The 14,062-nt window shown below is 27.2% G+C and overlaps 1 protein-coding gene across 5 annotated transcripts in view; it reads right to left on the reverse strand.

Annotated features, from left to right (window-relative positions):
- LOC107448401 (Eps15 homology domain containing protein-binding protein 1) overlaps positions 1-14,062 on the reverse strand; it is a 78,565-nt gene that overhangs the window by 16,445 nt on the left and 48,058 nt on the right. For 4 of the 5 annotated variants that reach the window (XM_016063577.4, XM_016063575.4, XM_043042935.2 and 1 more), the window contains exons 10-12: positions 13,679-13,765; positions 10,096-10,276; positions 7,095-7,162 (exon numbers count right to left, since the gene is read on the reverse strand). In XM_016063577.4, coding sequence (XP_015919063.2) covers positions 7,095-7,162; positions 10,096-10,276; positions 13,679-13,765 — 336 coding nt within the window. Of the gene's footprint in view, positions 1-5,980; positions 5,997-7,094; positions 7,163-10,095; positions 10,277-13,678; positions 13,766-14,062 lie in introns of all 5 variants that reach the window. The other variant, XR_011638262.1, reaches the window with a different exon arrangement.

Genomic DNA, 14,062 nt, shown 5'->3' on the forward strand with positions numbered 1-14,062 from the left:
ATAGATTATTTATATTTAAACGGGAGGTCCCGTAAAGAACTTTTGGTGCAGTAAAGGGGAATAATGCGTGAACAGTAAGATACAACTCTGAGTTATACAGCAAATTCAACGAATCAGTTATAGTGAATTTTTTAAAATTCAACAGATGAGATGGTTTAGTCATATCTATAGAGAGCAATGTAAGCAAAAAAATATTTTTTTACAAGCTAGAAGGAAAAAGAAGGAGAGGTAGATGGCAATCAAGATGGTTAGACACTGTGGATAAATATCTAAGCAGTGTGGGGTTTTGGAGTAAATAAATGGAGAGTAGTAGCAACTTATAGATCAGGATGAATAAAACTGCTTTAGACATCCAGATATAACCTACAGTACTGGTTGAAAATGAAGAAAAGAAGGCAAGGCACTTGGTTTCAAATATGGCTCAGTCCACTAAAAAATGTAGCAAAAAATTTCTCTATCATTTGAATTACAATATTTTACAGCATATTTTTTTAAATGACTAAAATTCATAATAATTTTATTTAAAAAAATAAATAATATGCAAATTAACTGATTTAGTGTTGCATCTTCTTTTAAAAAATCAACCACTAAAATTTTTTCTTTTTTGAAATCCTTTAGGCATGCTTACCAGTAGCTAGAATGCTTGTTTGTTTCAGAATGCTAGCTTGTTTGTTTTAATTTTACACTAGATTATGTGACCAGATTTAGTCCTTTTATGATGCAGTATCAGTTTAAAAGGACTTGGTCAATCATCAGTTTTAATTCATTTCATTGCGCAAAACCCCCAATTATTTATTTTATTTCTTAGATTAAATGTATTTCTGAAAAACTATCAAATAACTTTAGGAAAAAAAAATTTTTTTTGAGAAAATATAAAAAAAATTATTATTTTTTTTTATTGGTTATTAATTTTTTTCCCAAAAGTTATTTGATAGTTTTTCGGAAATACATTCAATCTAAGAAATAAAATAAATAATTGGTTTGATTTTATGTTTTGTTGCTTGTTTCTGCTTTTATCAGTAGACTACTTCATTTTAAATCTTTTCAGTCCTAAGTATTGCCAGGAATAATAGCTTATAATAATTAATGACCAATAATTTATAACCAATATAACACAGCTTGAAAAATTAATTCGAAAGAGCTGATGTGGCCCTTATAACAATAGTAGCTTTGGTCTGGACAATGAAGCTGTTTTTGATTAATTTATTTTGCTTACACAGCACTTTTTTTCTTCCTTAATGTTATTGTATATCTATGCCTATATATATATATACCGTATTTTTCGGCGAAAGCGCCGCACATCGATAAAAATGAAATTTTAAAAAAAAAAGTTATAGTAAGCGCCGCAATGACGCTAAACCGCGCATATCAGCATCCTTTTAGAAGAGACCTTTAAATTACCATTTAGAATATCTGTATAATAAAAAATTACATTTTTTTATGCATTTCACAAAATAAAGTTTTAATTTCTAAATTATAATAAAAAATTTCTTTTTCAGCAAAAAAAAAGCAACAAAAAAAGTTTTCTCTTTCAGCAAAAAAAAAGAAAAGAAAACAACAAAACTATATAAAATAAAGTTGTTCTTACTAGTTGGCACCGCGCCAAAAAACAGAAGAACAGCAAAAAAATATTTATATGTTCAGTAGCTGAATTAAGGCTGAACTGATTACAGGAATCCGTAAAACAATGCAATAAGAAAAATAAAATAAAAATTTATTAAAAGAAAGATTTTAAAATAAAAAGATTTTAAAATTTATTACCGTTAACAATTTGAGGAAAAACTAATACATAATAACGAAACAGCTAATAATAACGAAATAACTAATAATAACAATAAGAAATAACTAAACAGGCCCCAAAAAAATTCTGAAGGAATGAGAGAAGGGGAAATAAAGTTTCACTTTCACAATCTTTGCGGGTGTAATTTTAGTGGGTAGAATGTCCTCTCCTTCAATGGAAATAACCCAATGAGACTCAACTTAAAAAGAGAAGAAAATGTTTAAAAGAGGGTGTACCCCACCTCCTCCACGTGTCATTTCTACTGGAGCTGTTTGGGAGGAATTAATCCGTTATATTTTAAAGGGGTTGGGGAAAAGAAAAGGGTATGGGATCCTTAATTCAGCACTTAATCTGATCTACTTTTTATTAAAGAAATTTATATTGATAAGACAAAAAAAATCAGCTATATTCTTTTTATTTGGAATTTTATTCTGTTGAAGAAGCTTGAAAAAAAAATAATAAATCTGTGTCAAAGGAAACATCTGCTTCTTAAGCAGTTTAAAATAAATTGAGAAGTAAAAACACCCGCATTTCCAATGAACAAAATAAAGAAATGCAAGTTGGAAAAAACAGATCAATCAATCTTGACAGCTGGGCTTGTGCTTTACTGATTTGCACCCCCCCATTTCCCTCCTCTGTTTGACCATAAATTAACCACACCCAGTTGACATTGAAACTACCATGTGGACAACAAAATGAATTCTATCCCTTTTGCGGTTTTTTATTTGATTCATTAATTTTTTTATTTTGCTGCTTTTTATAAGTTATTAACTGATAATTTTTTTCTTCTTGTTAATAGTTGTTTGCTTGTTTTTTTATTTTTTATCTTTATTAGTTTTTAGCTTGTTTTTTGCTTGTTCTTAGCATTAATTGTTAAATTTTTTTTTTTTTGTAGTTTCTTGTTAGCTTTTTTTTCATGCCAGATTAGCCTCTTTTGTTAAAACAAAATGTTATCTAAAAGAAAAAAGGAGAACTATGATCTTGCTCTAAAGAAGAAACGATTATTTCTTCTTCATAGGATTCGGATTATTTCTTCTTGATTATATTATATAGATTATTATATTGATTAGTAAAATTTCTTAAGATGGGCCAGTTTTAAATTCACCTCATCATAATCTACGATCGAAACTTGACTAATTTAATTGGTTTTTCTGAAATTAACAATGAATATTTGGAGACCATATTGGAATTTCTGAAAGAGATCCGAAGTTCGGCATTTCGTCAGTCCCGTGAGTGTCGGATTTAGGGTCCTATACTTCCTTTTCTGTTCGCTCAAATTACAATTGCCAAGGCGCTAAATAGATTTCTAGCTTGCGATTTTTCCTTAAGCTGGGGGTGGATACAAGATGCATACCTTTTAAATTTTCTCCTTATGCGATGTTTTTTTAAAATTATTATTTCGTTTATTTATTTTCTTACAGGCTGCTGCCAAAAAGTTTGCTAAGAATTGGCGATGTTCTGCAGCAGATCGCGATATGGGCGAATATTTCGTCGACTTCGTTATTAATTTTTTTAAATAGTCTTTCTCTCAGAAAATTATTCCATCTTAAATAACTTTCCTTGACAAATTTTTTTGCTACTAAAAAATATTTCGTCGGAAGCGCCGCATGTAGGAAAAAAACAACTTTTTTTTCCATAGCGCCGAGGCGCTTCCGCCGAAAAATACGGTATATATATATTTATAAACACAATAAAGAAAAGAGAAATCATGGAGCAATTTAAAAAAAAAGTCTTATTTATTGCAGTATAAGCTGCAAGTACATAAAAATAAGTAAAAATAAAAGGAACCCATAAAAATACAAGGAGACATGGAAAAAAATATATAAATTTTTTAAAGGAAAGAATAAAAGTATTATAAGATATCAAATATTAAAAAATTAAAACACTGGAACACAAAATAAGGAAAATATATAATCTTGACATCAGCTCACACGATTATATCTGCAAAAAAGAGTGCCTTCTAATATTGTATTAATATAGCCAAAGCAAAATATATCAACACAATTGTGTGAGGAGCGCCAAAAAATGTGGAAAGGAAAAATAGAACATATATAAGCAAAAAATGTAAAATTAAACATAAGTAAAAACAAGAAAATAAAAATTCAAGAAAATATCCTCTAGTTATTCTTCTATTTTCAAATTTTGTAATCTGGCAAACTTGTTCCGAAAATATTTTAAATCATTTTTGAAAGATGTCGGTAAGTGTAAGTACATTTGAATTTGCAACTCACTATATATATTACATTTTGTGTTTTATTTTGAATTTTCTTGTACTGTTATTTTCTATTCTTCGTTTGATATGTTTCATTTTTTGCATAATATATTCTATTTTCATTTCAATTTTTTCTGCACTTTTCACAGTATTGTATTGATATATTTTGTTTTGACAATATTAGAAAGCAGCCTTTTTTGTAGACATAATCGTGTGAGCTAATGATGAGATTAGAACTTTTCCTTATTTTGTTTTCCAGGTACTTAAATATTTAAAAAAAAAGCATTTTATTTAGCATTTTCCATGTCTTCTTTGTATATTTTACTATATGGGTCATTCTCACGAAAACTGTCATTTTTCAGTTCATAAAATCCCAAAAAAGTAAAGTGAATAAAAAGCTCTGAAACTTTTTATATTAATAGAAATATGTAATGACATTATAAAGAAAGTATATATCCAGTAAATTATAATTAATATTTAAATTAATTATTTTTTTTAAATAATTAATTTATAATTAATTAATTTATAATTAATTAATTTATAATAATTAATAATTAATTAATTAATTTAATAAATAAATTAATTAATTTAATAAATTAATTTATTAATTTTTTAATTTATTTTTCAAATTAATTAATAAGTAAATTAATTATTTTCACTATTTAAAAAGTGAGGGAATGACACTAATAGTGAGGGAATGATATTTTATTTTAATACATGTTTTTATCTAAGTTACATCTACCTAAAGTTTGAAAATGATAACATACTAAGTATATCTAATATTTATTATAATTTAGTCTTATATATTTAATAGTTTTTACAGGTTTGGGAAATAAAATTGGCTGGCACGATTGAACAAAAAAAAATTTAATAATATACTCATCTTGAATCATTCCCTCACTTCAGCGTCATTCCCTCACTTTATACACTAGTGAGGGAATGACGAATTCAATAAAATTTAAAAATAACAGTTAGGCCTAATTAATTTCTGAAGTCAATCACATACAATTATATTCATACAAGAAAGCAACATATAATTATCCACTTTCTCGATGAAGTTGTATTTTATTTTACTCTAAAAAATGACATGAGGGAATGACAAATGTAAAAAATTTTACCTGGTTTGATTCATTCAAATTTATTCCACAGCAAAGCTTCTTTAAGTTGAAGATGGAAACATACTGCAATTTTGTTCTATGATGCCAGTTGTTAACTTCTGAAGTTTTTATTAAAATATTTTTATTCTAAGAAGATTGCAGGTGATAAGAACATTGTTGTGAGGGAATGACGCGAAACACTGGGGACAAAGTTTAAAATAGTGCTGTGTTAATATTTTTATCAGAAATTAAATTTAAAATTGATTTTCTGAATTCTATATTTCAGTATTCTGAAATAAAAAACACGAATTTGTAAAAAAAAAAATTTTATTTCAGAAACAATTTTTTTCTTTTTTTAAATCAGCAGTGGGGACAAGTGAGGGAATGACATATTGGTATATTTTAATTACCTAAAATAAATAAAAAATAAAAATTGATAATTTTATTTTTATTCTTTTGTTAGCTTGCATTCTGAAGTACACTTTCCCTGAATTTCTTTTTTTCGTAAGCTGTAAAACAAACATAAAATATACTGGGGACATGAAAATGACTGTTTTTGTGAGAATGACCCATATCTATACACACATACGTGTGTGTGTCAAATCTACCGAGTAATACTTTCAGCTGACATATTCTATTAAAGTAACTCTAAATCTGTAAAATATTTTAAACTCTCTTCTCTTATGAAAATAATGAACATGATATAAATATTTACAAATCGTTAAAAAATAAACAAGCAAATATACAATATCATTAATAATGCAAAAAAAGGAAGAATAAAAGATGGAAACTAGTTTTGCTTTAAAATCTAACAGTAGTAATAATTTTAGGAAAATATTTTAAAATTCAAAATTAAAAAAATATATATAAACTATATAAAAGATGAACTACCTGTTTTAAGCATCAGCTGCATAAAATAATTTGATATTACTTAGTTTTGCATTTACACATTAAAGAGAAAAAATATATTTATACTAAGGTAAGGGAAAGCACAGGTAAATTTAGAAGAAAAAAACAGTTCAGCTGTAAACATCAAGCTGCAAGCATCAGCTATAAACTCCTACTGAAATGCGGGCATGTAAGAATATCTAAGAAACTCATTAAACAATCAAATAATTCATGGCAAAGCAAATTCATTTTCTTAAAGAATCAATATGCATTTTTCACAGATTGCACACCAACTTTGCCTAGAACATTGAAAAGTGCTTAGCAGCAGAAAAAATAGGAGGAAATATCAAAGTTCAATATTAATACAAAAAAAACACTTGACTGATACTGATGCTATAAATAAACTAATATTGATGCTAATAATCCAGAGATATTGATGCTAAAAAAACTGCAGATGATCTAAAAATAAAATATAATAAATCATAAATAAAACATAATAAAAATAAAATATATAAAATATAATATGTGAGTCTGGCATTGCTGCTGAAAGCTGCTCTATCAAGTCATTATGAAAAACAATATAATTTTAAAGTGGGCAAGTCAGAACACAATGTATATTTTCAATGCATTTCATTTAATATATATTATCTATTTTCACTTTTTAATCAAAAGCTGACATGGGTATATACATTTTGATGTTTTTTAGATTTTTTTGCATTATTCTGAATGCCTAATTTTGATAAAATAAAATGAAAACGTTTTTATCATTAAAAAGCATATTTTCTTTTATTTATCAATGCTACTCACTAACAAAGCAAAAAATTGTACAATCACTCTCAAGAAAAACAGTGTCCAGAAAAGATTCAAGAAGATAGGTTGCTATTTATAATCACTAATTTTAAAAATATAGTTATGATGCACTTAAGGGTATGATGGATTCCTTTACTTGTGCCAAATTGTTATGAAAATTCATAATCAATTTTCTTTCTAAAAGTTAGTGAGTATAGAATAATTGATATTGAATTACTTTATTGATGAATTACTTTTATAGCTACTAAATAAGAAAAAATATGTTATATTTGTACAGGAGGAATATATTTACACAAAGAATTTTTACCTCATGCCTAAGGTTTTCATTTTTTGTTTCTTGTAAAATTTTTCTGTAGTCCAGACATGATTCTTTACCTGAAAAAATGATGTTCCTTAATAAATACAAATTAATGTGCTTAAACTTGTTGATTCATTCATAACAAAGTTTGGGACTGAAAAGAACAACTTTATGGACAATATTATGTAATAACTTTATGGAGTATATTACAGAACTCACTTTTGTAAATATACAGTTAAAACTTCGTATGAGAACAATAAAAATGTTAAATTTACAATAAAAATACAATACAATATTTCATGTATGTAAATATATAAAATGCAGGATCAAGAGGAAACATCTGTCCCTGGGAGCAGAATCAAATGACATCAAAATGCTTTTGACAGGTTTGTTCCTAAGTTATAACATGCCACTAATTTCTTTAATTCCTCAGAATATTCCATCAAGACTTTCAATTAAGTTTATCTTATTTGTGCCCAGGGGTTCTCTTAAAATGATGGATTCTTTTCCCATAAAAGAAAAAAGTGGTAATCTTAAAGATTTGGTTTTGAAGAAAACTAATGAGAATTGCTTAAATATTGAATATTTAGATTTTAAAATTGATATTGTTGATAAAATAATCAAAATTGGTGTTTTTGATAAAAGGAAAGCTTTTAAATTTAAAGTTATTTGTTTCTGCAACTCTGAAACTACTCGGTGTAATAAAATTTTCAAAAATTTTGTTTTTTCACAATTGGTTAGGATTAAAAATATTTGCAATAACATTGAAAGTTTTCAGGAAGCTGTGAATAATTTGAGTAATAATGATTTTCCTTTTAACTTTTGTAATGTTAATTTTTTGATTAAGAAAATGATTGAACAATACTAGATTTTTATTTCTTTTAACAGGGCGCAATTCAAGTCTTAACTGAGCAGCCCCAGTTAAGCATTATATTAATTTGTTACCTAATCTTCTCTTTTGCTTCTCCTTCTTTCAATCTGGGCATTTTAATAGAGGGCATTATTTTCTTTTGTTTTAAGTGTTTCCTTTGCATTTAGTTTTCTTGTGAAATTGCTGTTTGACCGGTTTAATGTGAGCTTTTATTTTCTCAAGTTTTTATTTGAATTTCGTTTCTGAATTGGTTTTATATATTTCATGTATTTTTCTGGACTTCTACAAAGCCTTCGGGGTACTGAGAGAGTTACTTTTGGTATTTAATTTTGCCTCTCTCTCAATAGAAAAGGTTTTATTTTATGGCTTCCGAGGCCGTTACCCCCTGAAGACGCCGGCTTCGGTCGTCACATTTTTATTTCCTTTGTTTTCTTTATTGCTATAAGGTCAATTAAGGTCATTTCTTTAAAAGTTAATTACAAGTATGTTAAAGAATTTTATCTAATTAAAGCAACATCAAAAAATTTTATTTAGCTTTATTATTAATATAGAGTTGCTAGTTATGGAAATGCACTTATTTCCACAGGGTATAGTTGCTTTTCAGAGTTATGCTCCATCAAAGTTAGAGAAAAAAACAGTTTTTGGAATTTTCCTGCTCTGACATTTTTGGTTAACAGTACACCAATATTTTTTTACTGAATATGAAAGTTCATTATTAAAACAAGCTCTGTGACCCAACACTTAATTGGATTATTGATGCTGTTAAGAAATATAACCATTTAATGCTTAAAAAAATACCAAATCTGGAATATTTGTTTAGCTTTATCTCAAAGAAACATTGTCACTCAAAAAATCTAACTATACCATATTGTAGGTAAATGTATCTACTAATACATGGAAAAGAAAAATAAATTGGATCTTGTTCTATTTATGATGGAAGAATTACTAAAGTTGCATTTAAATGCTACATTAGAAATCACATTTCTCCCCCCTCATCAGACAGTAATTATGAATCTACTCCTAGATAATAAACAAAATAAAAATATTTTTGTAAGAATTCTCTCTGTAATTATAAAAGAAAAGACGCAAAAGGCCTTATGCCAAATAAAAAAGAAAACCGATAAAAAAAAGTATGCCACTTCAAACATACTCAGATTTAATTTATAAAGAAATGACCAAAAGGGTAAATCTTGCTATTATTTAAATATTACGCAGTGATTCCGCTTGTGTGCTATAGCAATTAAAATACGCTAAAAATTTTAAAGGGGGGCAGAGAAAAGTCAGGACGCATCCTCTATGGATGTTAATTTTCCTTCAAATTCCAACAAAGAATATTTTTGCAACTTGATAGCATTATTTTTTTTATTAGAAATTAATGGTTTCCAAAATATATTGAAAATAATCTATTATTCGATTATATTTCTTTACAGGAACATGATAATTTAATTTTTTTTGTTGTTATCCTTAATAGACATAATTAATAAGAGTTAATATTTCATTTTTAACATATAAGTATTATAAATACTATTTGGTTTTCAGTAATAGTTGTTTTATCCTTATTTAAGCTAAATATTATTTTAAATGATCTATTCAGATTTATGAATTAATACATATAAAATAGGAATATAACAGATCTTTTTATCTTAAAAAAACTTACTTGATTTTAATCTTTTAAGGACAATTATAGACAATTTTGGCTATAATTCTTTGTTGAACAATTGCCAAATAAATTACTAAACACACATTTTTTCTTCATCATAAAATATTTACTCCTTAAGTACTATATCTTTAAATAGGAGATTTATATTATTTTAAATATGGACCTGCTTTTAGCAAAAAAAAGGACCCACAAATTTAGATTTCTTGAGTCCTAAGGGCCCATTGTTTCTTAAGTTTAGCGGAATCGTAGATTCCGGAATAGGGGAAAATTACAACAATTAATTTCATTTTTCCATAAATAATATATGATTCTTCTATTAAATTGTTAATAAAATCATTTTTCTTATAGAATGTTACTAGTAAAAAACAAATGGAATAAAAACAAAAGTGTACTTTTTACATCAAGTAATTAGGCAAAATATTAAAAAAACAATTTATATCTAACTGTAGTAATGCAGGAATAATTTTAAAATTACTTACTATCAGTATTGTCGGATAGCAATTGATTATTATCAATAAAACAGTTCATTGTTTCAGGTAGATCTTGTGGAGCTATGAATGATGCATCAAGGGCATTTAAGTCAGGTGCGATGCCCTTACGTGCATCTTCTATTAATTTTCGTGCTTTTGCCTTTAACATCAAATGCCTTGCATGTTCCACCTATAAAATTTTACACACAGCTGTTTACATTAACATAAACTTGTAAATTTTACTCAATAAGAAATTTTTTTTTTAAATAAAAAGTTATCTTATGTATTGAATTTTTCTACAAATTAAAATAGAGCTTTTCTTTCTTAGCAAAATTTAGTTAATCACAACAATAAATTACAAAAGAGTAACAGATACGAATGTAAAATAGAGATTTTTCTCAATAAAATAAAAATAGTTTAAATTATTCTTCTGATTGGTTCACATGAGTATCAAGCTCGCTTGGGAACTAAACAAAGGGGGTTCTGTGTTCGGCGGACCACCTAACCAGACTCTTGACCACCAACTCTTTGCCTCCTTATCTTCATCAGTCTAGAGGTTCTGGTTAGAGATAGATAATCATAGCCTTACATTAAGAATAACTTAATGAACTCCGAACAGTTAAAAAAATAGTTTATTATTCGATAACACTCGCTATTTCATAAGATGAAAGAGCCTTTTAAAAATAATCTTAATGCTGGTGCTGGTTTTCGAAGCTCTGTCACCTAGGAAAATAAAAAAGTCACAGTATAAGTGCCTTACAATTGAAGCAATGCGATGATTTTAAGCTATATATATATATATATATGAAATAACGGTGGATCCACACCGATATTTTTTAGTTAAATACAAGTCAAAGCAGCATGATTAATGAGTCCATGTTGTGCATAATCTTTTTTATTTAGTAGCGATGGTGAAAGCATACATCTCAGCCCACTCCAAGCTGGAGATGGGGGGAGACCATATCCCGTCTAAGATGACGGATTTTATTTAAGCATGATAAACAACAAAAAGCCATGCAAAAACATTGCTCCTGCATTTTATAGGATGATTAAAAGTTGCGAAGAGGCCAGTCATTATTGCTTTTTCTGTATTCTTACGCCTCATCCAAATTATTTATTACTCATAGCAAATCGTTTAATCTTTCCTTACATTGAAGCGAAAGATCTTAAAATAACTTCTCTTTTGAAATATAAATCTAATTATTATTTATTGCCATGTTTTTAGCCTTGAAGTCCCAAAATAGAATTTCTACCCTTATCCTTTACCAAAGATATTTTATGAAAACGACAGAAGTTTTAATGCTTTTATTAATACAAAAGTATTTAATTTTTGTATTACATATATATATATATATATATAAATCCTCTGGCCGGGCATGGTTGACTCAGCCTTTCATCCCTTCAGTGGGTCGATAAATGAGTACCAAACATGCTTGGGAACTAAACACTAGGGGTGTTCCGCGTTCGGCTGACCACCTGACCGGAACATCTGCTCCTGCACCCCAGAGCCCAAGGTCAAGAAAACTGAGATTGGCACAGTAGGCCTTGGCCCTCTTTAGGCTGTCGCACTACTGAGTTTAGTTGGTTCACATAATTAATCATCAAGTAAAGTCTTACTGTAATTTTTTTATATATCAATAAAGTTGTGACTAGAGATGGGCGATATATCATGAAATATTGATATTTAGAAAAATAGAAGATACCTCAGTATTATCCCATTTCTGGATACCTCCAAAATTAATCAAGTTTACTGGAAGATAGTTGCAGATTTTAATGCTTAAATTTGTTACTAAATCTGGTAACAATTGACTAAATGTTGGAATATTGTTTGCCAAATGGTGTTTAAATCATTAAAAATTATTGACTAATTGAGCATTTTGCAAAGGGCAAACTCTTAAAATGTAATTATAAGCAATAAAATGTAGTTAAAACACGCAGTGTCCTGAGATCATCATTGAAATTAATAAAGCTTATAAATTACTTAGAAATCATTGGAGTGACTAGGAAATTTCCTCAGACGGAAGTTAATTGCTATATTTAAAGATTGAATTAACACTTTTGAAGAATTTGTAAGTTTTTTTTCCACATTTCTATGCAATATTTTTAATATTATAATAAAGTCAAGCTCTCATTACTCATAATTTTTTTAAACAATTGTAAATTTTTTTAAACCATAATAAATTAAATTAAACTTATTAGTCCGATATTTTACACTTTTAACTGTTGCCAAATACTCATGTTTCCATACACCAATTTCATAGGTGTGCAAAAATATTTTGATTTGTAAATTTCTTATAGGAAGTAATTGCATAATAATAAAAATTATCAAAGTAGACAAAAGAAATGTATAGATTTAGATTTTGTTACAGCTGTAAAATAGCTTTGAATCTAATTAATAATTTTTTCTATTATAGTTATTTGAAACTGAAAATGATAAAATTAATTGTAGGAAGAGACTCACCCTAAAAATCCCCTTTCTAGATATGCTAATGGTTACAGCATCATAGAATAATTGATGAACAACTCAAAGGCAGTCTAATTACATTTTTCTTACTCTGCCACAAATGTATGATTTCAATATTAAAAAACTCATGCATAGAGTATTCCATATGTAAATTTAAATTGTCTTAAAATAGGTGTAATTTGTTTTATTGCATTATTTATCTATAAATCCCTTAGTGTAATATAAATAAAATTTATCTATTAATACTAGCGTCGACAAATAACGAACAAAAAAAGAAAAATTTTAACTAAAAAAAAAAGGGAAATTACCAAATTCTACTATAGCTAAACTAATTGTTTACACTCTTTAGCTTTAGGGTTGCTGCTAAAAACAATGCTAGAAATTGGCAATACAGTCTTTAGAGTTGGCGACTACTTGGACAACTGTAGCTTATAAGAAAAATCACAATTTATTATTAGATAAATAAATTATGATTAAAAGTAAAATGCTTGTTGAATTTAGCAATACAAATATTTTGTTTGAAAACATGAAGGTTTATTAAAACTAGCAAGCTTTAAGGCGGATTAGTAGTGCAATCTTTGAGAGTAATAATTAATGACAGTTCCATACTGCTTACAATTGACTTTTTAAAAAATGGGGAAAAATTTTGCTTGATGATAATTTGGAACTAACTTAATAATTCAAAACTTAATAATTCAGTAATGTAATAACTACCTAACAATATTTTCTGAAAGTTTCAAAATGATTTATTTAGCAGGAGTTTTAAAATCATGATTTTTTTGAAACCATATCAAAAAAGGTCATGATCTTTACTTTTAAATTGAATCAAAAAATATTTTTAAGAGTGAGGCATTTTTTTTCCACTTAAAATGGAAAATATATTAATTTTTATTTTAACGTAATTAACATTTCTTTAAGTACATTATCAATTTGGAAGTGACTTCAAAGTAATTTACTTGTTTTGTAATTCACATTTCCTATAGCTCATTTTAATCTGGAGAAATAAAACTATTTCCCTATTATTGTGTAAACGTTAAAAAGCAATGTTTTTGCATGAAACTGTTGAATCTCAAGATTTATTCAAGACATTTGGAAAAAAGATCCTTCAGAAAATTCAATCAACTTTACCTTATTACTATTGTTTGCCAATACATCATTTCTAGTCATTTCTAGAAAAGACTTGACCCTTTCTTTTGAAACTTCTTTCTGAGAATCCTACAATTAAAAATAATAAAGGTTAATAGGAAGAAGCCATACGTTTTTACGATATTTCCCAAAGTTGAGGTTATGTGAAACATACTTCTGCATATTCAACCACTTAACTGTTACATTTTCTTGCCATATTGTGATAAAAAAAATAAGCATGCTTTTTTTAAGCAATTTTGTATTCTAATCAACAATATGAATTCAAATCAGCACTTAAATTCACCATAAATATTGCATTTATTAATTTCTGATGATTTTCAATTATGACAAGAATAAGGCATTTTAACTTAAAGTTGTCTTTTTTCT

This window comes from Parasteatoda tepidariorum, chromosome X1, assembly GCF_043381705.1.
Source record: "Parasteatoda tepidariorum isolate YZ-2023 chromosome X1, CAS_Ptep_4.0, whole genome shotgun sequence".
Taxonomy (NCBI): Eukaryota; Metazoa; Arthropoda; class Arachnida; order Araneae; family Theridiidae; genus Parasteatoda; species Parasteatoda tepidariorum.